This window comes from Pristiophorus japonicus, chromosome 3, assembly GCF_044704955.1.
Source record: "Pristiophorus japonicus isolate sPriJap1 chromosome 3, sPriJap1.hap1, whole genome shotgun sequence".
In the NCBI taxonomy this organism is placed as follows: domain Eukaryota; kingdom Metazoa; phylum Chordata; class Chondrichthyes; family Pristiophoridae; genus Pristiophorus; species Pristiophorus japonicus.
The window spans coordinates 235,516,386-235,540,033 of record NC_091979.1 but is presented as its reverse complement, the minus strand read 5'-3'; the positions used below and the strand labels follow the sequence as shown (position 1 = coordinate 235,540,033).

The window sequence follows — 23,648 nt, the reverse complement described above, 5'->3', positions numbered from 1 at the left end:
AAGTCTAAATTGTCAGGGACTGGCTGCTTGTCCCCCTGATGTCCAATGTAACCTGCAGTGAGTGCTGCAGCAGCCAGTGTTTGCATGCCTGCTGTCTGTATTTGCTTTGTATGTGTGGTCATCTCATTACCCAAAATCCTCATCGATGTCTTTGTTACCTCCAGACTTGACTATTCCAATGCTCTACTGGCCGACCTCCCAACCTCCACAAACTTGAGCTCATCAAAAGCTCTGCTGCCTAACTCGCACCAAGTCCCGTTCACCCCTGTGCTCCCTGACATACACTGGCTCCCAGTCCAGCAACGTCCTGATTTTAAAATTCTCATCCTCGTCTTCAAATCCCTCCATGGCCTCGCCCCTCCTTATCTCTGTAATCTCCTCCAGCCCCACAACCACTCCCAGATCTCTGCGCTTCTCCAATTCTGGTCACTTGCGCATCCCAGATGTTAATCACCCCACCATTGGCTGTGCCTTCAGCTGCTTGGGCCCTAAGCTCTGGAACTTGCTCCTTAAACCTCTCCGCCTCAAGGTGCTCCTTAAAACCAACCTCTTTGACCAAGCTTTTGGTCACCTGTCCTAATATCTCCTTGTGTGGCTCTGGGTCAAAGTTTGTTTGATAATCACTCCTGTGAAGTGCCTACGTTATTACTATGTTAAATGCGCTATATAAATACAAGTTGTTGTTGAATAATGAAACCAGGGGCTCAATTTTCACCAAAGCTGTTTTTTGGTATACTTGAAGAGTTATGCTCGTTTTTTTTTGGCCCAAACCACACCAAAAAAAATCATCCAACTTTCCCCGTTTGAATTGTTTTTGACGCTGCCTAGCCTGTCCTTTAGCTTTGGGGGTGGAGCCTAAGATCTGCGCCAAAAAGATCAGGTTGCCAGGGTAATGAACACTGCGGGTTGAGGCTGGAAAGTGAAACATACAAAACATTCTGGCCAGCTCATAGCAACCTGCACAAGCACCTTACACATTGCAGCAACATTCCAGCATTAAATTATTAGTGTTTATGCCAAAAGTCTATCCTCTCGGTGCCCGGTGCCGCTCCTAGCCCTGGCCAAAGGGCCTCCCCCTCCCGATGCCGGTTACTGCTGCTAGCCCTGACAGAAGGGCCTCCCTCCTCCTGGTGCTGGTTGCTGCTCATAACTCTGGCCGAAAGGCCTCTCCCCTCTCCCCTCCTCCCCTGCTGGACAGGGCTGTGGAATTGCATCTGCTGCACTGATTCTCTTACCTGCGCTGATTTAACTGTCCAGAAGGTTTTTCTAGAGCGGTTACATACGCTGTCCTAAGAAAAATTGGAGTAAATCGAAGCTGGCCAGACTTGCTTAAATGGCCAAAATTGGCGCGGGGTGGCAGGTTACGCCCCCAATGATGCAAAACAAAAACTAACCTAAAAAAAACGTAACTAACTGAATTATACTGCCGCACAATCTTTGGGGAAACTTGGATATTTTAATTTAGGCCAAAAAAACGGTGCAGATAACTGGAAAGTTGAGCCTCAGGTAGTGGGCAAGTCTGACGGTGAAATGAGTACATTGATCTCTAATTGTTAATTCCGTTTCTTCCCCCCCCCCCCCCCCCCCCCTCCCCCAGCAGACGAGAATCCCCTGTGTGCCTTTAAGGATCAGCTGTGTATCCTGGTATTCTCCGCACTGACCGACTCCAGTGTCCAGTTGCAGACGGTGGGGGCCAGCACGTTGGCAGTTCTGGGATCACAGCAAGGTTAGCTCCCCTTTAGATTTGCTCTCTTGCACATTTGTGGTATTTCTCTACATTTTCTGACTGAGCTCTGGCTGCCTGAGGGGGTGCCGAGCTGCTGTGAGCAACTCTGCTTAGTTCCTGGTATTTCACTCTGGGCCCTGTCTTCATCAATTTCTCTCCTGCCCTAGGTTTGCTGTCCCCCTCTGACATCGAATTGACTGTGGAGCACCTGAACAGACTGATCCTGCAGGAAGGTGACCCCCAGGTTTGGTGAGGATATTTAGTTGTCTCTGCTTTAGATACCAAAGAGAAAGCTCTGCACCATTCGTTCTGTAAGAACATAAGAAATAGGAGCAGGAGTAGGTGCCTCGAACCTGCTCCACCATTCAATAAGATCATGGCTGATCTGATCTTGGCCTCAACTCCCCATAACCCTTGACTCCCTTATCAGCCAAAAATTTGTCTATCTCCGCCTTTGAATATATTTAATGTCCTAGCCTCTACAGCTCTCTGGGGCAGAGAATTCCAAAGATTCACAACCCTCTGAGAGAAGAAATTCCTCCTCATTTCTGTTTTAAATGGGCAACCCCTTATTCTGAAACTGTGCCCCCTAGTTCTATACCCCCACCCCCCCACAAAGGGAAACCCTCGTAAAGCCCTCTGGTGAAGTCCTAAGTGTTTGTTTACAGATGGCAAGAAATATCTGCGACAATTGTACCAGCCACATGGAAGATAGTCCAAAATGCATTCCCAAGCTTGGGGAGAGATGTGGGGGTCTGTGAGAGGAGGATAAACATCTGATGGTTTACTTGGTAAAGGACTGCTGCAGCTTAATGCTGTGCACAAGATATAAGATGAGAATTAGGAGCAGGGATCGGCCATTCGGCCCCTTGAGTCTGCTCTGCCATTCAATAAGATCATGACTGATCTTCTACCTCAACTCCACTTTCCTGCACTATCCCCATATCCCTTGATTCCCTTAATAATCAAAAATCGATTGATCTCTCTATTTTGAATATACTCAAAGACTGAGCCTCCATAGCCCTCTAGGGAAGAGAATTCCAAAGATTCACCATCCTCTGAGTGAAGAAGTTTCTCCTCAGCTCAGTCTTAAATGGCCGACCCCTTATTCTGAGACTGTGAGCCCCCTGGTCCCCAGCCAGAGAACATAAGAATTAGGAGCCAGGAGTAGGCCAGACAGCCCCTCGGGCCTGCTCCGTCATTCAATAAGATCACGGCTGATCTTCGACCTCGGATACAGAACAGGAGCATCCCTGGTTTGATCTCGCGATTGTGCCGAGTTGGCTGATCTCGGCCAGTCTGGCCTTCAGGGTCCCATCTTGGGGCTTGAGGAGGAAAAAGGTGGCCTCTGGGGCTCCCACTCCCAATCTCCATCCCGTGGCCCCTGCTGGACATTGGTGTCAGTGGTGGCGGGGATCGGGATCAAGCTTGGTTGGCTATGCCGTCTGACTTGTTTTCTCTCTCCATCTCCGCTCGTTCTCTCAGCCGATGAATGGCATGCTGGCGGCACTGTCGCAGCTCATGGGTGAATAAGAGGTAGGTTTTCAAGAGCACCCTCCTGTGCTATGGAGGGAGCAGCGCTAGCTGCGACGGCAGCGAAGATAGACGTCATCAAGATCCAGGCCAGTGGTTGGAGCGTAGGCAGTTACAGCAGGAGCGGCGAGGTCTGTACGAAGGAGTGGCGAGAGATTGTAGAGGGATGTGATCGGGGCCCAGGAGAGGCGTGAGTTCGGGGTCAGGGGCCCAGGGGTAGCACGGGCCACCCCACACTGCGTTATGTGTGCGCACTTGATCCGTGCAGCAGAGCAGGTCTCCAGTTGTCTTGGGTAATCCTTGCCACTGGACCAAGACCTAGCTCTGTCAAGCCCGTGTGGTGGCTGGTGTGCAACGGCCATCGCACGCTAAAAAAATCCACGCACAGGTATCTTCCGCCCTTCAACATGTAGTTCGGGACCTGGAATTTTAGGTCCTTCATTGGAGCACCTGTGAACTTATCCTTTTTTGGCGTGTGTAGGGTATCTTAGATTCTGAGCAGTTGATGAGACTCGAGTCCGGTGGTAGTATCCAGGCAAACTTTATTGGCTCAGTTACATCTTGCAGTTACTAAGAATAAAGCGCACTCGACCGCGTGTTACAGCTTCAGTTATAGTAGCGAACGTGGGGTTTTCCCATTCCCTGATTGGCCCCCCTGCTGTTACTGGGGTCAGTTTGTTGACTCAGGACTGGGGGCTGGTTATGACCCGGCTGTCCACTGCAGATAGCAATCACCTTCCTCCTGCTGTTCACTGTTTCGCAGCATGTTCCTGTTACCTGGTCAGAACAGCGCTTAACCCTGTGACTGTGCTTTGGCCCCAACCACGCTGCAACCTTTTTCATTGTTAGTGAACACGAACACAGCACACAGCTACTCTATAATTATAAATTAATCAGGTCCCAGTTAATCAGGTCCCACAGCGTGGAAGCATGTCCTCCTCGTTTCGAGGGACCGCCTATGATGATAACTGCCATATCAAGGAGTGGATTCTTTTTCAGCAAGGGAAGGTTTGTGGTCCCGTGAATGAGTGAGAGATTTCAATACACGGTAAGGAATGCGTCCTCCGCAACTCCCTGATGAGCAGCAAGGCCGAGGTCAGGAACCCGACAATCTGATCCCACGGTTCAGCACGCTGCCCCCGTATGGTCGAGCACACATTGGCGGGCTGCATGCATCCCGCACCGACTGCTGAACAAGGTACAGCTCAAATTTAAAAGCAAAATACTGCGAATGCTGGAATCTGAAATAAAAACAGAAAATGCTGGAAATTTTTCCCTTGCCAACTGGTGATAATTCCACCATTCACACCCCATCTAGACTCATCTTTTGTTTCCTAACTTGAGCCATTACCATCTTATTTTTGCCCATCATCCCTTTTGTCTCTTAAATATCTCCTGCCTCCCACCCTATCACAGACCTTCCCTTTTGTTCTTTCCTCCCCTCCCCCTTTCAATGCCCCCTTGCACTTCAAGAATCTGTTGCATCTCAAACTTTTGCCAGTTCTGACGAAGGGTCACAGACCTGAAACATTAACTCTGTTTCTTTCTCCACAGATACTGCCTGACCCGCTGAGATTTCCAGCATTTTCTGCTTTTATCTCAAATTTAAATCTGTGTTCAAATCTCTCCATGGCATCACCCCCCTCCCTAACCTTCACCAGCTCCACAACTCATTGAGATCTCTGCGCTCTTCCAACTCTGGCCTCTTGTACATCCCCCACCTCCTTAGCTCCACCTTTGGCAGCTGTGCCTTCAGTTGCCTAGACCTTAAGTTCTGGCATTCCATCCCTAAACCTCTCTGGGTGCCCCTCTCCTCCTTTTAAGGTGTTCCTTTTAAACCTGCCTTTTTGACTTGGCTTTTGGTCATCTGTCCTAACATCTCCTTGTGTGGCTCGGTGTCAATGTTTTGTCTGATAATGTTCCTGTGAAATGCCTTGAGACGTTTTACTATGTTAAAGGCGATGCATAAATGCAAGTTGCTGTTGATTTTTCCCTTTCATTCCTCAGTGCTGCAGCGTTTGAAGCCTCCACGACCATTTCTGCCATCCATCCCTCCGCCTTCATCAGCAAGATGGTCCCAGCACTGACGCAAGAGTTAAGCACGGGTATATCTCAACCACTGTATTAAGTGTTAGTTTCACCTTAGTATTGTGAGAACGACATAAAGTTCGCAAGGGTGCAACAAGCCATGTAATGCTGAAAGGCCATTGCACCCAGTCCCTTGCTGTGGACTCCTGCAATCATGCTGCACAGAAGGAGGCCATTCAGCCCTTCAAGTCTGCACCGCCATTCAATATGACCTTGGCTGATCCTCTATCTCAACACCATATTCCTGCTTTTTCCCCCATACCCCTTGATGCCTTTTGTTTCTAGAAATCTTATCTCTCTCCCTCTTAAATATATTCAGTGACTTGGCCTCCACAGCCTTCTGTGGTAGAGAATTCCCCAGGTTCACCACCCTCTGAGTGAAAACATTTCTCCTCATCTCGGTCCTAAATTTCCTACCCCATATTCTGAGACTGTGACCTTGTTCTGGACTTCCCAGGCAGGGGAAACATCCTCCCCCACATCCATTCTATCCAACCCCGTCTGAATTTTATACTTTTCAATCAGATCCCCTATCATTCTTCTAAACTCGAGTGAATACAGGCCTAGTCGTCACCAGTTGGCTTGTACTTGCCCAGAGTTCCTGCTGACAAAATGGTGACTGAATAAGCCACTAACGCTTTGTGACAGCCGCTCTGTTTAATTAGAGGTGTGGAGAGCGATTGTAAACTTTTGGCACAGCGCCTAGCACAGGCGTGTCTGCACCAGCAAATCGAGCACTTATGCAGCAATTTTCATCTGGACCTAGCACTCCCAGATCAGATACAGCGCAGGTTAGACAAAGAACTCCCATGGACTTCATGACGAGAGTGTGGAAATTATGATGAACCTGTATAAAACAATGGGCCTCAACTGGAGCACTGTCCGATTCTGGGCATCGCACTTAAGGAAGGATGTGAATGCCTTAGAGAGATTGCAGAACAGGTTTATGAGATTGGTTCCAAGATGAGGGACTTCAGTGACGTGGACAGAAAGGAGAAGCTGGGGTTGTTCTCCGAGCAGAGAAGGTTGAGAGATTTGATAGAGGTGTTCAAAATCATGAGGACTTTGGACAGAGTAGATAGAGAGAAACTGTTCCCATTGGTGGAAGGGTGGAGAACCAGAGGACACAGATTTAGGTGATTGGCAAAAGAACCAAAGACAACATGAGGGAAAAACTTTTTTACGCATTATGTGGTTAGGATCTGGAATGCACTGCCTGACTCGATTGTGGCTTTCAAAAAGGAGTCGGATAATACCTGAAGGAAACAAAAATTGCAGGACGACAGGGAAAAGGCGGGGGGGAGTGGGTCGAGCTGAGGTGCTCTTGCAGAGAGCCGGCAGGGGCTCAACAGCCGAATGGCCTCCTTCTGTGATGTTACCATTCTATGATTCTATAAGAACTGACACTCCGTCAATACTGCCCCATCAATCAAATCTAGGATAGATACAAAGTAAAGCTCGCTCATGCTCCTCCATCATGCAGATTAGATACAGCACAGGTTAGACCCTGTACTGCGGCCCCCAATAACCTGCCTCAGTCCCACCTCTGAAGAATGCCCTCTACATGACACCAGAGTGATCGTTTCCCACTTGGTACCCCAGCTGCCCTGTGGCCTCCCTGAGCGAGCGAGACTTGCGTCGGAGCTCACTTCAAAGTCCTCCCATAAAAGGTATCCATGACTTTCTGTGATGGTAATTGAGGGAGCTCTTAATTCTGAATATTTCAGTAATAAACACGTTGATATTTCTAGAGCCGATGGAAGTGAAGGCGGGCGATGGACCTTCCGCACCGACTGGGAATACTCTGCACCAGCGCAGTATCCAAGCGCTGGCCGCCATCTCCACGCACCCCAGTATCATGAGGAGGACTGTGCCGGCTCTGCTGCAGCACCTGACCGATTTACAGAAAGGTGACTCTTATAAAAGGAGCACTCTTCACAGCTAAGGGCTGGTGGAGGGGTAGAGGGAAAGTTCGACCAAGTGAAAACTCGGGAGAGGCTGCAATTATTCTCCTTTGAAGTCTGGTCAATGGAGCTATTGTTGCAGCTCCTCAAAGCTGGCAGTATCTGTTCAGCCGTGGCAAGGTTTATAAAGCCCTGACCCTGGTTGGAATTGAGGGCTGGGCGGGGCAAGAGAATTACAAAAAATCAATGTCGGGATATTTAAAGGCCAGGGACTGGCTGTGTTCCAGCACCGGAAGGAGGAGACCAGAGTGGGCAAATTGGAGGCAGACAGAGTGTGGTCAGCAGTGTGGCACTGGTAACACGTTTGGTGGCTCGGGGGGCCTTCAGATTCAACACGCTGTGACATAGAGGCCATCAATATAAGATAGTCACCAAGAAACCCAATAGGGAATTCAGAAGAAACTTCTTTACCCAGAGAGTGGCGATAATGTGGAACTCCCTTCCACAGTGAGTGTTTGAAGCGAATAGTATCAATGCATTTAAGAGGACGCTAGACAAGCATATGAGGGAGAAGGGAATAGAGGGTTATGCTGATAGATTTAGATGAGGAAAGGCTCGAATGGAGCATAAATACCGGCATGGGCTGGATGGCCTGTTTCTGTGCCATATATCCGATGTAATCCGATGTAGTAATTTTTTTTTTTTCTTCAGCTTCCCGCTCCTTCAGTGCCTGAAGGTGAAGAATGCAAAGGATACTGGGGATGGGGCAGTGGGAAAGGGGGAGCTAGTGAGCCACCAGTTGTGGGGGATGGGGGGGCGAGCTCATGCGGGGGAGTTTGTTACCCACGGTCCAATGGCGCCATATGTTGGGAGTTCCGCTGTCATGGTGATCACGGATCCTAACTGCACCGACCTTTTCTCTTGCAGGGAGTGCAGGCACTGAACGCAAAGTGGCCGTTCTGACCTGTCGGAGCCTGCAGCTGGTGGCAGAGCACTGTCAGGGTGCCGGAGAGAGCAGCCAGTACTTTCACCAATTGGTTGTCCCATGCTTGCTCGGTCTGGCCGTCCAGGCTGCAGTGCAAGGTAAGCATCCTCGCGCCCAAGCACCCTCGCGCTCAAACACAAACCTGCAATGTGAAGAGTCCCACTTGGCATTTACTATTGAGGGCCGGATAAATCAGACATCCGCTTGTGTTTTACATTATTGCACTAAGTAATACAGCTACAATTAAATACGAAGCATGCGTTTCCTTGATTCCATTGGCACAGAAGGAGGCTATTCAGTCTTTGCCAGCTTTCTGAGAGAGTTATCCACTTAGTCCCACTACCTTAGTGTCAGCTGTGACTCAGTGGGTAACACTTCTCCTGCCTCCTGAAGGTTGTGGGTTCAAGTCCCACTCCATCAGACTTGAGCACACACAAAATCTAGGCTGACACTCCCAGTGCAATGCTGCACTGTCTGAGGTGCCATCTTTCGAATAAGACGTTAAACCGAGGCCCCGTCTGCCCCCTCAACTGGACGTAAAAGATCCCATGACACTATTTCGAAGAGCAGAGGAGTTATCCCCGGTGTCCTGGCCAATATTTATCCCTCAATCAGCATTACAAAAAAACTGATTATCTGGTCATTATCAGATTGCTGTTTGTGGGAGCTTGCTGTGCGCAAATTGTCTGCCGCATTTCCCACATTACAATAGCGACTACACTCCAACAGTACTTCATTGGCTGTAAAGCACTTTGAGACGTCCGGTGATCGTGAAAGGTGCTATATAAATGCAAGACTTTCTTTTCTTACCTTCTCTCAAATTTTTCTTTTTAAGTATTTAATCACTTCTTTTTGAAGCCATTATTGATCCAGTAATGATGTGGAAATGCTGGGAGGCATTGAACCCAACCCTTGTGCAAGCACTCGAACCCTGCCTGAACTAACACTTCCCCCGTTCTTGCTCTGCTTTTTATTTTGACTTTCCTCCTATTTAATATATGCAGTGTTTCATCTATTCTGACACTCGGCGCAGGCTGGAAATCAAACCTGCGACTTTGCTGACTTGGAGGTTGTTGCCCACTTTGCGCGAGTTCGTGTTCTGTTTGCATTTTTCGTAGCTCTCTCCTTTTTCTTGCTTTTCTCTCTCTCTCTCGCTCTGTCTGTCGCGCCCACTCGCTCTGTCTGTCGCGCTCCCCATGAAATGCAAGTAATCAGGAAGGAAAATGGAATATTGACCTTTATTGCAAGGGGGAAGGAGTATAAAAGCAGGGAAGTCTTCCTACAACTGTACAGAGCGTTGGTGAGATCACACCTGCAGTACTGCGTACAGTTTTGGTCTCCTTATTTAAGGAAGGATATACTTGCATTGGGTGCAGTTCAGAGCAGGTTCACCAGGTTGATTCCTGAGATGAGTGGGTTGTCTTATGAGGAAAGATTGAGCAGGTTGGGCCTATACTCATTAGAGTTTAGAAGAATGAGAGGTGATCTTATTGATATGTATAAGATTCTGAAGGGGCTTGACAGGGTAGGTGCAGCGAGGATGTTTCCCCTCGTGGAGGAATCTAGAACTGGGGGCAATAGTTTCGGAATAAGGGGTTGCCCATTTAAAACGGAAATGAGGAGGAATTTCTTCTGAGGGTCGTGAATCTTTGGAATTCTCTACCCCAGAGCTGTGGAGGCTGGGTCATTGAATATATTTATGGTGGAAATAGACAGATTTTTGAAAGATAAGGGAGTCCAGGGTTATGGGGAGCGGGCGGGGAAGTGGAGTTGAGGCCAAGATCAGCCATGATTTTATTGAAGGACGAAGCAGACTCGAGGGACCAAATGGTCTACTCCTGCTCCTATTTCTTATGTAAATCAAACTTAAGAACATAAGAAATAGGAACAGGAGTCGGCCATACGGCCCCTCGAGCCTGCTCTTCTGCCATTTAATACGATCCTGGACTCGGGTCCACTTCCCTGCCCACTTCCCATAACCCCTTATTGGTAAAGAAACTGTCTATCTCTGTCTTAAATTTATTCAATGACCCAGCTTCCGCAGCTCTCTGAGGCAGCGAATTCCACAGATTTACAACCCTCGGAGAAGAAATTCCTCCTCATCTCAGTTTTAAATGGGCGGCCCCTTATTCTAAGATCATGCCTCCTAGTTCTAGTCTCCCCTATCAGTGGAAACATCCTCTCTGCATCCACCTTGTCAAGCCACCTCATAATCTTATACGTTTGGATAAGATCACCTCTCATTCTTCTGAATTCCAATGAGTAGAGGCCCAACCTCCTCAAACTTTTCTCATAAGTCAACCCCCTCATCTCTGGAATAAACCTCGTGAATCTTATCTGAACTGCCTCCAAAGCAAGTATATCCTTTAGTAAATATGGAAACCAAAACTGTACGCAGTATTTAAGGTGTGGCCTCACCAATACCCTGTATAACTATAGCAAGGCTTCTCTGCCTTTATACTCCATCCCCTTTGCAATAAAAGTCAAGATTCCATTGAACTTCCTGATCACCTGCTGTACCTGCATACTATCCTTTTGTGTTTCATGCACAAGTACCCCCAGGTCCTGCTGTACTGCAGCACTTTGCAATTTTTCTCCATTTAAATAATAACTTGCTCCTTGATTTTTTTTTTCTGCCAAATTGCATAACCTCACTCTTTCCAACATTATACTTCATCTGTCAAATTTTTGCCCACTCACTTAGCCTGTCTATGTCCTTGTGCAGATTTTTTGTGTCCTTCTCACACATTGCTTTTCCTCCCATCTTTGTATCGTCAGCAAAGTTGGCTACATTACATTCAGTCCCTTCTTCCAAGTCGTTAATATAGATTGTAAATAGTTGGGGTCCCAGCACTGATTCCTGTGGCACCCAACTAGTTACTGGTTGCCAACCAGAGAATGAACCATTTATCCCGACTCTCTTTTCTGTTAGTTCGCCAATCCTCTATCCATGGATGGAGGTTTAGACATTAAGCTGATCCTGAAGTTCAGAAGCTGAGTACAAGCTAATCAATAACTCAATCAAGTGAATTAGTACCTCGTAAAAGTGCCTGATTCTTGCCTTCAGTCCGGAACACACGTTGTGGAATGTTCACTATTGCATACTAACTGATTTCCCTACCATTGTTGACGGCGAGACATTAATGTGTGACACCTGAAGCGTGACGGGAAGCAGAAAGTGCATGCCTTCGTAGGCATAGCTCTCGATGTGTTACATGATTTGCCCTGATTCCTCACTTCTCCAGCTTATTGGTCTGAAGGTATGGCCTTCCCTGATGAAGATTCCAGGACACTCCCCCTTGGAGATATCACGCAGAAGCCTCACGGACGAGGAGTCTCAGAATATTATCGTTATAAAAAAGGAACAAGTTGCTTTGAAAAATCTTTCCAGTGTTGACTCAGTGGGTCGCAGTGGGACTTGAGCACGTAATCTAGGCAACACGTCCCAGGCAGCGCTGAGGGAGCGCCGCGCTGTCGGAGGGGCAGTGCTGAGGGAGCGCCGCGCTGTCGGAGGGGCCGTCTTTGTGATGGGATGTACCACCCTCTACAGTTAAATTCGTTCTCTTTCTCAGTAGAGTTGGGTTTGATTTTGAATTTAATTTGGAGGGGAGGGAGGTTATTAATAATGACTGAGACAATGAAGAAATGTGAATTTTACTCCTTGAATTTCCTAAAACATCTGCTGCAGGATGTGGCTCTGAAGTCCCGCTTGGCGTCCTGTGTGAGGAAAGTGTAATCGCAGCGTTGGGGGCTGTGATCAGCACCGCTTACGGTCACAGACATACAGAGTAAGTCACTATGGTGTTTACATAATAAATTGACGGGCAGGAAGGCTTGTACTCGTGCCACCAGTACTCATGCTCCAGCAAGTGCTCGTGTCCAGAACAAGCGCAAGAGGACACAATCAGAGACACACATTTACACATTGAGTAAACAATGGGTAGAAGGTGAGGTGGGTGGGCAAGAGCGGGGGGTAGGAATCTCTGTACAAACACACTTCCTTCTGAATCTGCAAAGGAGCACAGGTCTCCTTGTTGAAACCAAACGGTGGGACAGCCTATTCCTTTCCCTGTCCCTTCCCTCCAGCGGAGTCTATTATTCTCTGCTTCCTGTTTGCAGGTTCTGTAAAAGCTGCAGCTTCCATCGCCCAAGCTCGTTCCCAGTCGCTGCCGCTGTCAGCGGCTCGTGCCCCAAACGCTTCAGCCCGCCGACCTGATCCCACATCGTTTCGTGCGCCGCAGTGTCTCGTTTCCGATTGTCTCCTCTCGACACCAGATACACTTGCAGAGCACAATCCTGCCTGTGCCGACGCTGAGTCAGAAGGTGGTGAGTTCAAGTCCCACTCCAGGAACTTGAGCAGATAAATTCAGGCTGACACTCCCAGTGCAGTGCTGAGGGAGTGCTGCACTGTCTGAGGTGCCATCTTTCGGATGAGACGTTAAACCAAGGCCCCGTCTGCCCCCTCAGGTGGATGTGAAAGATCCCGTGACACTATTTTGAAGAAGAGCAGGGGAATTCTCCCCGGTGTCCTGGGACCAATATTTATCCCTCAATCAACATTAAAAAAACAGATTATCTGGTCATTATCACATTGCTGTTTATGGGAGCTTGCCGTGCGCAATTTGGCTGCCGCATTTCCTACATTACAACAGTGACTACACTCCAAAATGTACTTTGTTGCTTGTAAAACACTTTGAGACATCCGGTGGTCATGAAAGGCGCTATATAAATCCAAGTCTTTCTTTGAAAGAGGTATCCATTCAGTCCCACTCCCCTGCTCTTTCCCCACAGCCCTGCACATTTCTCCGTTTTAAGTATTTATCCAATTCCCTTTTGAAAGTTACTATTGATTCTGCTCCCATCGCCCTTTCAGGCAGCGTGTTCCAGATCGCACAACTCGCTGCGTTAAAAAAAAAGCAATGCTCCTCACCTCTCCTCTGTCTCTTCTGCCAATTATTTTAAAATTGGCAACAGTACGGATCCCCTTTATTTCCGCTCTGGCCTTCTGTGCATTCTGAGAACGTGAGTTCAAATCCTACAGTGGCACTTTGAGAAATTGAATTTGGTTTATATTTTTTCCAAGCTGGTATCTGTAAAAGTGAAGTCATCAGATTGTCGCTTGTAATGTATTTGCTTCTTGGATTCTTTGCTTAAGAATTTATCGCAACACATTGCCATTAAGAACTAGTTGGTTTATTAGCAAAGGTTTAACAATCACACTACACATTACCGGTTCATCCACCAGGCTCGCAACCACCTGCCTCATCGTGGATCCCCCGAACCCAACTGGCTGGGGTTTTATTGTGAACATCACGTGACTCTCAAGCCAATCCCAGCTCTACAACTATTTTGTTGTTGAACATTAATACAAGTGTCCCTTGATTAAAGGGTGGGGGGCACTAAAACCAACGAACTTAAACAAATTAAACTTTAGACAGCCAACTTAAATCAAATTAAAATTTGGTTGCCGGGAGTGATGATGCACTCCAGTCCCTCCGGCGCCCACCTCTTGCGGAAGATCGCGAGCGTACCGATGGACACCGCGTGCTCCATCTCCAGGGACACCATGGCTCGGAGGTAACTGTGGAAGAGAGGCAGGCAGTCAGGCTGAACGACCCCCTCGACCGCCTGCTGCCTGGACCGGCTGATGGCCCCCTTGGCCGTGCCCAGGAGCAGTCCTACGAGGAGGCCTTCCGACCTACGCGCTCTCCTCCGCACAGGGTGCCCAAAAATCAGGAATGTGGGACTGAAGTGCAACCAGAATTGAAGAGTAACCCCTTCAAATATTGCAGCAGGGGCTGCAACCTCATAACAGTCGACATATCCATGGAACACGGACTCCTCCAGACTGCAGAAATTACAGGCGGCCTGAGAGTCTGTTAACAGCTCTACAAACCTGTGTGCGTACTCTCAGGTGCATACATTACATTGCAAAAACCCCAATTGGTTCATTAATGTCCCTTTAGGGACGGAAACCTGTCTCCCTTACCCGGTCTGGGCCTATAGGTGACGTGGTTGACTCTTAACTGCCCTCTGAAGTGGCCCAGCGAGACACTCCGTTGCATCAAACCAGTAGCAGCGGGTCAAGAAGACGGCTCACCACCACGGGCAATAAATGCCAGCCTTGCCAGCAACGCCCACATCCCGAGAATGAACATTTTATAAATCCTAACCACTGTTTTTTAATCTGGTTTTGGACCGTAACAGAGCAGCACAATTATCACCTGGTGGATTGCATTAATTATCGCTCGTGTGGGGGTGTGTGTGTGTGTAGAAGCTTCAAAAAATAATGTTTCTTTCTTTCTCCCCCCCCCCCCCCCCCTTAGACTAGCTTCTCGAACAATCTCCCAGGTTGTGGCCTTGTATCTTGATGGGGATGTCTCCTTCTTGCCTGAAAATAACCTTCCCAGAAAGTTCCAGCCTTTTCAGGTGAGTAACTGCTTTGCTTTTCTTGTTCTCGAATCATAAAATCACACAGCACAGAAGGAGGCCATTCGGCCCATCGTGCCTGTGCGGCTCTTTGAAAGAGCGATCCAATTAGTTCCACTCCCCCCTGCTCTTTCCCTACAGCCCTGCAAATTTTTCCTTTTCAACTATTTATCCAATTCCCTTTTTGAAAGTTACTGTTGAATCTGCTTCCACCGTGAGCAGTGAGCGCATTCCAAATCGTAACAACTTGCTGCATATCAAAACAATTTCTCCTTATCTCACCTCTGGTTCTTTTGCCAATTATCTTAAATCCATGTCTCTCTGGTTACCGATCTGAGAATGTCTTGGAAGCACTCATTGCTGAGGTCATCATCATAGGCGGTCCCTCGAACGAGGATGACTTGCTTCCACGAGAGTTCAGATGTTTCAATGAAGGACCCGATGTTCCAGTCCTGAACTCCAATCGAGGGGGTGGAAGATGCCTGTGCGTGGATTTTTTTAACGTGTGGCGACCGTTGCACACCAGCCACCACACGGGCTTGACAGAGCTAGGCCTTTATCCAATGGCAAAGGTTGAACCAGGACAACTGGAGACCTGCTCTGCTGCATGGACCTCGTGTGCACACATATCGCAGTGTGGGCTGGCCCGTGCTACCCCTGAGCCCCCTCCTCTTCTGGGCACCGTACCCTCATTCACCGCACCTTCGCCCATGATGTTCCAGGGCCCGGCGCTGAGGTACATCTCCACTGGTTCCCATGTTTTCTCCAGTAGCTTGGCCTCGGGTCCATTCTGCCCATGTGAAGAGTGGGTGTCTGCTGGGCTATTCAACTGCTATGGCCCTCGATGCCCAGCCCAGTCCTGCGGCGGCCTGACGTCTACACAGGCTTCCCCGGGATCCTGGCCAATTTTAGTTTTGTGTGCTTGAAATAGTTCCCTGGGATCTTCAACGGCAAGCCATTGGGTCGGACAGACAGGACCTCGGTTTATCCAGTGGAAGTGTCACAGATTTGTTGCGGGTTTGACATTGGTGACTGGGGAGAGAAGATAGGAACAGGAGGGAAGCCATTCAGCCTCTCGAGCCCATCCTGCCATTCCAATTAGATCATGGCTGAACCATAAGTCAACCCCGTTTACCCATCTTTGATCCATATCCCTTGATACCCTTTCCCAATAAAGACCGGCCAATTTCCATCTTGACAGTTTCATTTGCCACATCTACACCATTTTGGGGGGAGAGTGTTCCAGATTTCCACAACCCTTTGTGTGGCGTGGTAAAAATGCTTCCCAATTTCACAATTTTAAGATTGTAACCTCATGTTCTAGACTCCCCACCAGAGGAAACAGGATAGATGCAGATAAACTATTGAATCGCTTCATTATTTTAAATGCTTCAATCAGACACCCCTCCATCTCCTATCCTTCAAGGAATACAAGCCTAGTCTGCGCAATCTGTCCTCATAATTCATTCCTTTTAGCCCCAGTATCTGCACTCCCTCCAAGGCCAATGTATCCTTTGAGGTGCGGTGTCCAGATCTGAACACAGTGCTCCAGACAGGGTCTGACCAAGGCTCTCTGCAACTAAAGCACCCCTTTGCATTCCAGGCCCCTTGGGATGGAGGTCACCATCTCGGATGCAGTGGGAGTAGACCTGTTTTTGTTTGCCAGAGTTTGGAGAAGGCTGTTTGAATAGAAGTAGCGTGGAAGAGCTGAGCAGAGCCTGCCTGAAACATGACTGACTGTCCCACAGCACCACCATGGGACATTTCCTGGTACTGTGCGTAAAGCACATTAAGGTGACACTGAATTCAGACTTTCTGGCATTCTCTTCAGCAAGCTGTTATCAGCCCTCCTGATGGCTCCTTCGCTTTACCCAGTGGAGACTGTAGAGCTAGGGGGTCACAGTCTCGGGATAAGGGGACAGCTATTTAGGACTGAGATGAGAAGTTTCTTCACTCGGAGGATGGTGAATCTTTGGAATTCTCTACCCCAGAGGGCTGTGGATGCTGAATCGTTGCATATATTCAAGACTGAAATCGATAAATTTTTGGACTCTAGGGGAAGGGATATGGGAATTGGGCGGGAAAGTGGAGTTAAGGTCGAAGATCAGCTATGATCTTATTGAATGGCGGAGCAGGCTCGAGGGGAAGAATGGCTTACTCCTGCTCCTAATACTTCTCTAGCTGGGCCATGCGATCAGAAAGTTGCAGGCTTGATCTTCAGTCTGTACTGAGTCAGCTAATTTCAGCTGGGACAGTGGTAGGGATTGGGTTAGGGAAGGGGGCGGGTAAATGCATACGGTAGCATAGTGTTGATGTTACTGGACTAGTAATCCAGAGGCCTGGACTAATGATCCGGAGACGTGAGTTCAAATCCCACCATGGCTGAGGAATTTAAATTCAATTAATTAAATAAATCGGAATAAAAAGCTAGTCTCAGTAATGGTGACCATGAAACTACCGGATTGCCCTAACAACCCATCTGGTTCGTGAATGTCCCTTTAGGGAAGAAATTTGCTGTCCTTACCTGGTCTGGGCCGATATGTGACTCCAGACCCACAGCAATATGGTTGACTCTTAACTGCCCTGTGAAATGGCCCAGCGAGACACTCAGTTGTATAAGGCGGTTCTCCAGGGCAATTAGGGATGGGCAACAAATGCCGGCCTTGCCAGCGATGCCCACATCCCATGAACGAATAAATAAAAAAAATAAGATTGGCCAGGGTTCCTGCTCATGACTGTCTTTCCAGCGACCGCTGTCAGAAAGTGAGTGTGGGCAGGGACAGGCAAGGTTTTTACAGTCGAATATCTGCTTGGCGTCTCGCTGTCGAGCCTCACATGAAGAGTGGCCACTTGGATAAAATATAGAGATGGGACGCTGCCCATGGAACTTTACTGGAAAAAGCAACGTCCTCGGGAGCGGAGGGGATGCTGGAAAATTCTGGAAGGAAATTCGCCTGCTCCTCGCCCCTAGCCAAGGTTTATTCCTCGTGCATTGAGTGACCTGGCTGGAGAACTGCCCCCAGGGCTTTGCATCAGTGACTCTGTCAACAGCAACCAGTAGGTGGATGAGAGCAGCTGATTGGTCAGTGGCCCTTGGTCTTTCCTTCCCCTCGCGTCGTCTTTCCTTAGTTGGAAGGTCAGACCTCAGCCATCATTGTTTTTGGTGTTGATAAGAAGCTCAGTGAATTCATCGCTTCCCCACTCCTTCCCTCACTCCCAACCCTTATAATCCCTGACATTTAATGGTTGCACAAAGTGCAACAAAGTCCATTTCGGGACAGTCTCAATTTCGGTCGTTCCATTTGACCACGGGCCGGCAGCACAAATGCTGCCCCTGATTTACGATCTGACTCGGGGAGGCCACGGGATCGCGTGAGAGATTGACACAGAAGCACTCGCTCCACTACTGCAGAGGCACCTTGTTGGGGTGGAGTCGGGAGAGTTTGATTCGTTACCTGACCGGGGCGAGTGCTTCATGCTGACACGGGGTTCCTCAAATGGAAAGTGTTTAACCCCAACGCCGCCCTCCCTCGTCTGAATGAGCAAGGTTGCCTAATTCTTCCTTCACCGCCCCCATTACCCAACCGGAAGACTGAAGCTCGGTTCAATGAGGCTGGCGTGCTGGCCGTTCAACCCTCCAGCGCTGGGTGATAAATTCACGCTCCCTCTCTCATCGTGAGGAATTGTGAAATTCCGAATATTTCCCTGTAATCTGAATGATGTGATTATTTCTTTCCTTCTTTTCCAGCCGCCCGACTCTCCATGGCCACAGACCCAGTTGATTGCACTCCTGCAGGCTGCTGTTTGTTCTCTGCCAAAAACTGTGAGTATCACCCTGACCTGAGCACCCGATGTTATCGCAGTCTGTAGAATGTCTCCGCCGCCCCCGCCCCTTGGAGCTAGGTGGTGCATCGCTCAATACCTCCCGGGACTGTGTCTGGAATCCAGCCCAGATCAATTGGGTGAATGGTTAACATGAGTCCTCAGAACAAAAAACTGTTTGTACGCCGGCACTGAATTGGCTGTCCCCGTTTCGGAGAACACAAAATAAAGACAGACTTGCATTTATATAGCGCCTTTCAGGACCACCGGACGTTTCAAAAGCACCTTACGGTCAATGAAGTACTTTTTGATGTAGTCGCTGTTGTAATGTGGGAAACGCAGCAGCTAATATACGCACAGCAAGCTCCCACAAACAGCAATGTGATAATGACCAGATAATCTGTTTTTGTTATGCTGATCGAGGGATAAATATTAGCCCCATGACACCGGGGATAACTCCCATGTTGTTCTTCGAAATAGTGCCACGGGATCTTTTGCGTTCACCTGAGAGGGCAGACGTGGCCTCGGTTTCACGTCTCATCCGAAAGATGGCACCTCTAAGTGCAGCGCTCCCTCAGAACTGCACTGTGTTGGCCGAGATTTTTTTTGATATATGTCCTCAAGTTCCTGGAGTGGAGCTTGAATCCACAACTTTCTGACTTGGAGGAGATTGTGCTACCCACTGAGTCACAGCTGGCACTGACAAAGATGCTGAGTGCAGAAAATGGAAATATCGCGCTCGTGCTACACTTCTGAACTTGGGTTGGGACAGTGTAGAGGGAGCTTTACTCTGTATCTAACCCGTGTTGTACCTGCCCTGGGAGTGTTTGATGGGACAGTGTCGAGGGAGCTTTACTCTGTATTGAACCCGTGCTGTACCTGCCCTGGGAGTGTTTGATGGGACAGTGTAGAGGGAGCTTTGCTCTGTATCTAACCCGTGCTGTACTGCCCTGGGAGTGTTTGATGGGACAGTGTAGAGGGAGCTTTGCTCTGTATCTAACCCGTGCTGTACTGCCCTGGGAGTGTTTGATGGGACAGTGTAGAGGGAGCTTTACTCTGTATCTAACCAGTGCTGTACCTGCCCTGGGAGCATGTCGGGGCAATTTGCCTGCATTTAATCGGCACTGTTCCTGACCTCTGTGCTCGATGCTGACTCTGGGTGTAAACACCCAGTAAATTTCTAATCCCACTACTGATTCTCTTCTATTTGATGATGTCATGAGAGGGAAAAGTCTGAATGAGATCTAATTTTTGTTTGGTCAGACTCAAATCACTAATCATTAAGTTTTAAAAAATGCATTCCTGGGACGTCGGCAGCGATGCCAAGACCAGCATTTATTGCCCGTCCCTAATCGCCCCTTGAGAAGGTGGTGGTGAGCCGCCGCCTTGAACCGCTGCAGTCCGTGTGGTGAAGGTGCTCCCACAGTGCTGTTCGGGAGGAAGGTCCAGGATTTTGACCCAGCGGCGATGAAGGAACGGCCGATATATTTCCAAGGCATGATGGTGTGTGTGTGTGTGACTTGGAGGGAAGCTTGGAGGTGATGGTGTTCCCATGCGCCTGCTGCCCGAGTCCTTCTGGGTGGCGGGTTTGGGAGGTGCTGCCGAAGAAGTTACTGAAACCCAGATGCGTCTTGTGTATTGCAGGTTGTGGTGCCCCAGCAGGAGAGTTTGCTGACACATCTGATGGAGTTGTGTTGCACCAGTAGCCACCAATTCACTTATACGTCTGCTGCCAAATGCATTGCTGGCCTTATCAACAAGTATCCTGCAGGTGAGCAGGGGGTCTGGATGAGTGTATCTTTTCACCCGGCCAGAAGCAGTGATCCAAACTAACCCACTCTTCAATATTCAGTCAACATCATCATCATCATAGGCAGTCCCTCGAAGCGAGGATGACTTGCTTCCATGCCAAAAAAGGATGAGTTCACAGGTGTTTCAATGAAGGACCTAATATTCCAGGTCCTGAACTGTACCCTGAAGGGTGGAAGATGCCTGTGCGTGGATTTTTTTAACGTGTGGTGAATGTTGCACCCCAGCCACCACATGGGCTTGACAGAGCTAGGTCTTGGTCCAGTGACAAGCGTTAACCAAGACAACTGGAGACCAGCTCTGCTGCACAGGCCTAGTGCGCACACATATCGCAGTGTGGGCTGGCCCTAGCCCCGAACTCGGGCCTCTCCTGGGCCCCGATCACATTCCTCCACAGTCTCTCGCTGCTCCTGCTGTATCTGCCCACGCTCCAATCACCGACCTGGACCTTGATGACATCTCTCTTCGCTGCTGTCACTCTCCTGCACTAGTTCCCACTGCTCCCTGAAGTGTCATGCCTCCACACTGCTCCCGGGCCGCCACACTGTCGCTGCGTTTATGGCCCCGACCAACATGTTCAGTCAACACACACTTCTTATTTAAAAGCTGAAATCTGAAATGAAACAGAAAATGCTGGAAATACTCAGCGGGTCAGGCAGTGTCTGTGGAGAGAGAAACAGAATTAACGTTTCAGGTCGATGACCCTTCGTCAGAAGTGGAAAAAGTTAGAGATATGGCAGTTTTTTTAAGCAAGCGCAGAAGCAGGAAAAGGAGGAAGTAGAGGAAGGAACAGAAGGGAAGGTCTGTGATAGGGTGGAAAACAGGAGAGATTAAATGACAAAAGGGAACATGGTGAAGGCAAAAGAAGATGGCAATGGGACAAGTAAAGAAACACGAGATAGGTCAGAAAGAGACGTAAATGGGAATAGCAGAATCAACAGCTGCCGTCTGACAAAATGGGGGCAGAGGTTCTGATCTGAAATTGTTGAACTCGATGTTGAGTGCGGAAGGCTGTAAAGTGCCTGATTGAGCTTACGTTAGGCTTCTTTGGAACAGTGTGTAGGAGGCTGAGGATAGAGTGCTGGAACAGGTGCTTATATAGACACTAATTTACACAGCACCTTTACCTGTCTGAGATATGGGGAGACCATCCATGGAATCCTACAGTGCCCCATCGTGGCATCCAACAGCCCCTTTAATTAGTTGTTGGGATAGGGGCGACACTACTTTCCAACCTGATGGTGACCTGCCCGGTAGCCTGAGGGTTTCTCAATCCGAGATCATGTGCGTGCACGCACTTCTGTGTCGCCGCCATTCAGCTATAAATTCCTGTCGGGCTTTGCAACAGAGAACTGCCCATTTCAACCCGCTACACTGCAATTACATGCCCTGCAATGGCGGAAGGCTGGAGTTGCAGCGTACCGAGCTTGCACGGGCAGTTTCCAAGATAAATGCAGACGTGAGAACTTGGAATGAAAGTAAGGACAGAGTGCGCGACCTCAGAAAGGGAACTGAATCATGTGAGCGCCTGCTCCTCTAAACCCGGTCAGCCTAAAGTCTACACTTGGTCTTGATTCAGCGCCATGGGAGATTGATGGATCAGTTTGGTGGAGTTGGTGATATTCCTGTATAAAACTAGGGGAGAACCTGGAGTGTCGGCTAATTACTTTTCACACAGCGGAACATGATGGATTATAGAGTTCTTCATTGCAGGTTATCTCTGCACTGCAAGGCTGTCACTGAGGCTGGTACTGACGGTGGGCTGTCGCTGGGGGTGTGTGGGGGGCTGTTTCTGTGGCTTGGGGGGGCCTGTTGTTGAGGTTGATGTAGAGTGCCAATGAGACCAATGGTGTAGACGGCCATATCAGCTCTCGCTTCTCCTCTTGTCCATTACTAACGAGTCGAGCGGAGCGCGCCGGCTGAGACCGGACGCCGTCTCCTTGACAACTCGGCGGACCAATGATCACGAGCCGAGCGGTGGTTTCCGTTTCCTCGCGTCCTATGTGGGGCCGGGGGCCTAAAGCAATCGATCCTGTGCTGAGGCTGATCGGTGACTGGGGGATGGAAGGTAAAACTCTGTGCCCTGGATATTGTAACCTTCGGGTATTGGCATCAGATGTACTTTAAATTGTCTGCACAGTGGAGGTAGGGAGCTGCTGGTGGACCCTTGAACCCCCCCTGGCTGAGAACCCCCGGACGGATTTTAGCCGAGAATAAATTGTCACAAGAACTCTGTTTCTCAGCTTTGCCTCACCATCTCCACAGGAGGGCGCCACAGCTGATGCTGGGTACCAAGGTGATGTTGACATGCTGCCGATTGATTCTCTTCCCTATGTGTGTGTGTGTGATTGCAGGTGAGCAGTTGGATTCCATTCTACAGGACCTGCTGAAAAAGATGGACCGTGGGCTGCAGACGAACGCTGGTGATTGTTCGCAGTCTGCAAGCAGGACCCGGATTTTCACCTTGCTGCTGTGGGTAAGGAGGCCTTTCTACAGCGATGGTAATTCGAAATAAAGACTTGCATTTATGTAGCCCCTTACACAACCTCAGGACGCACCCAAAGCGCTTTACAGCCAATCAAGTACTTTTTTTGACGTGTGCTCATGGTTGTAATATAGGAAACATGGCAGGCAATTTGTGCACAGCGAGCTCTCACAAACAGCAATGAGATAATGAGCAGATACATTTTTTTTTAGTTGCGTTGGTTGAGGGATAAATATTGCCCCAGGACCTTGGAGAGAATTCACCTTCTCTTCAAAATAGCGGCGTTGGATCTCTTATGCGCACCTGAGGGAGTAGATGGGGCCTCTGTTTTAACGTCTCATCTGAAAGACGGCACCATCAACAGTGCAGCACTCCCTCGGTACTGCCCCTCCAACAGTGCAGCACTCCCTCAGTACTGCCTCTGCGACAGTGCACTACAGCTCCTCTGGCAGTGCAGCGCTCCCTCAGCGCTGCCCCCCGACCGTGCGATGCTCCCTCAGCGCTGCACTGTAGTCATCCTAGATTATGTGCTTAAGTCCCTGGAGCGGGACTCGAACCAACAACCTTCCGACTCACGCGAGTGAGTACTACCCACTGAGCCACGACTGACGTATTAGATAGTAAATTCAGTTGGACTGAGGGTACAGATGCTTCAATTGGTCTCGGCACCTTGAGTTAAGGGGCAGTTGCGGGGGGGGGTGGGTGGGGCGCGGTGGAGAATCGGCCAGGGTTCCCGTTCCCCAGCTGCTAACCAGTGACTCCGGAGGGGGCGGCTCGAGATTTGCACAGGGACTTGCCAGGACCTGCAGTGCCCTACCAGAAACTGCTGCAGATGCAGAATCCGTCATGGCTTTTAAAAGGGGAGTG

General features: G+C 49.1%; 1 protein-coding gene across 2 annotated transcripts in view; it reads left to right on the top strand.

Moving 5' to 3' along the window:
* The window catches only part of mms19 (MMS19 homolog, cytosolic iron-sulfur assembly component), a 109,616-nt gene that overhangs the window by 49,545 nt on the left and 36,423 nt on the right, over positions 1-23,648 (top strand). For both annotated transcript variants that reach the window (XM_070876435.1, XM_070876436.1), the window contains exons 15-24: positions 1,601-1,726; positions 1,894-1,975; positions 5,267-5,364; positions 7,099-7,257; positions 8,179-8,334; positions 11,925-12,024; positions 14,563-14,665; positions 18,414-18,488; positions 20,132-20,258; positions 22,651-22,772. In XM_070876435.1, coding sequence (XP_070732536.1) covers positions 1,601-1,726; positions 1,894-1,975; positions 5,267-5,364; positions 7,099-7,257; positions 8,179-8,334; positions 11,925-12,024; positions 14,563-14,665; positions 18,414-18,488; positions 20,132-20,258; positions 22,651-22,772 — 1,148 coding nt within the window. The remainder of the gene's footprint in view (positions 1-1,600; positions 1,727-1,893; positions 1,976-5,266; positions 5,365-7,098; positions 7,258-8,178; positions 8,335-11,924; positions 12,025-14,562; positions 14,666-18,413; positions 18,489-20,131; positions 20,259-22,650; positions 22,773-23,648) is intronic.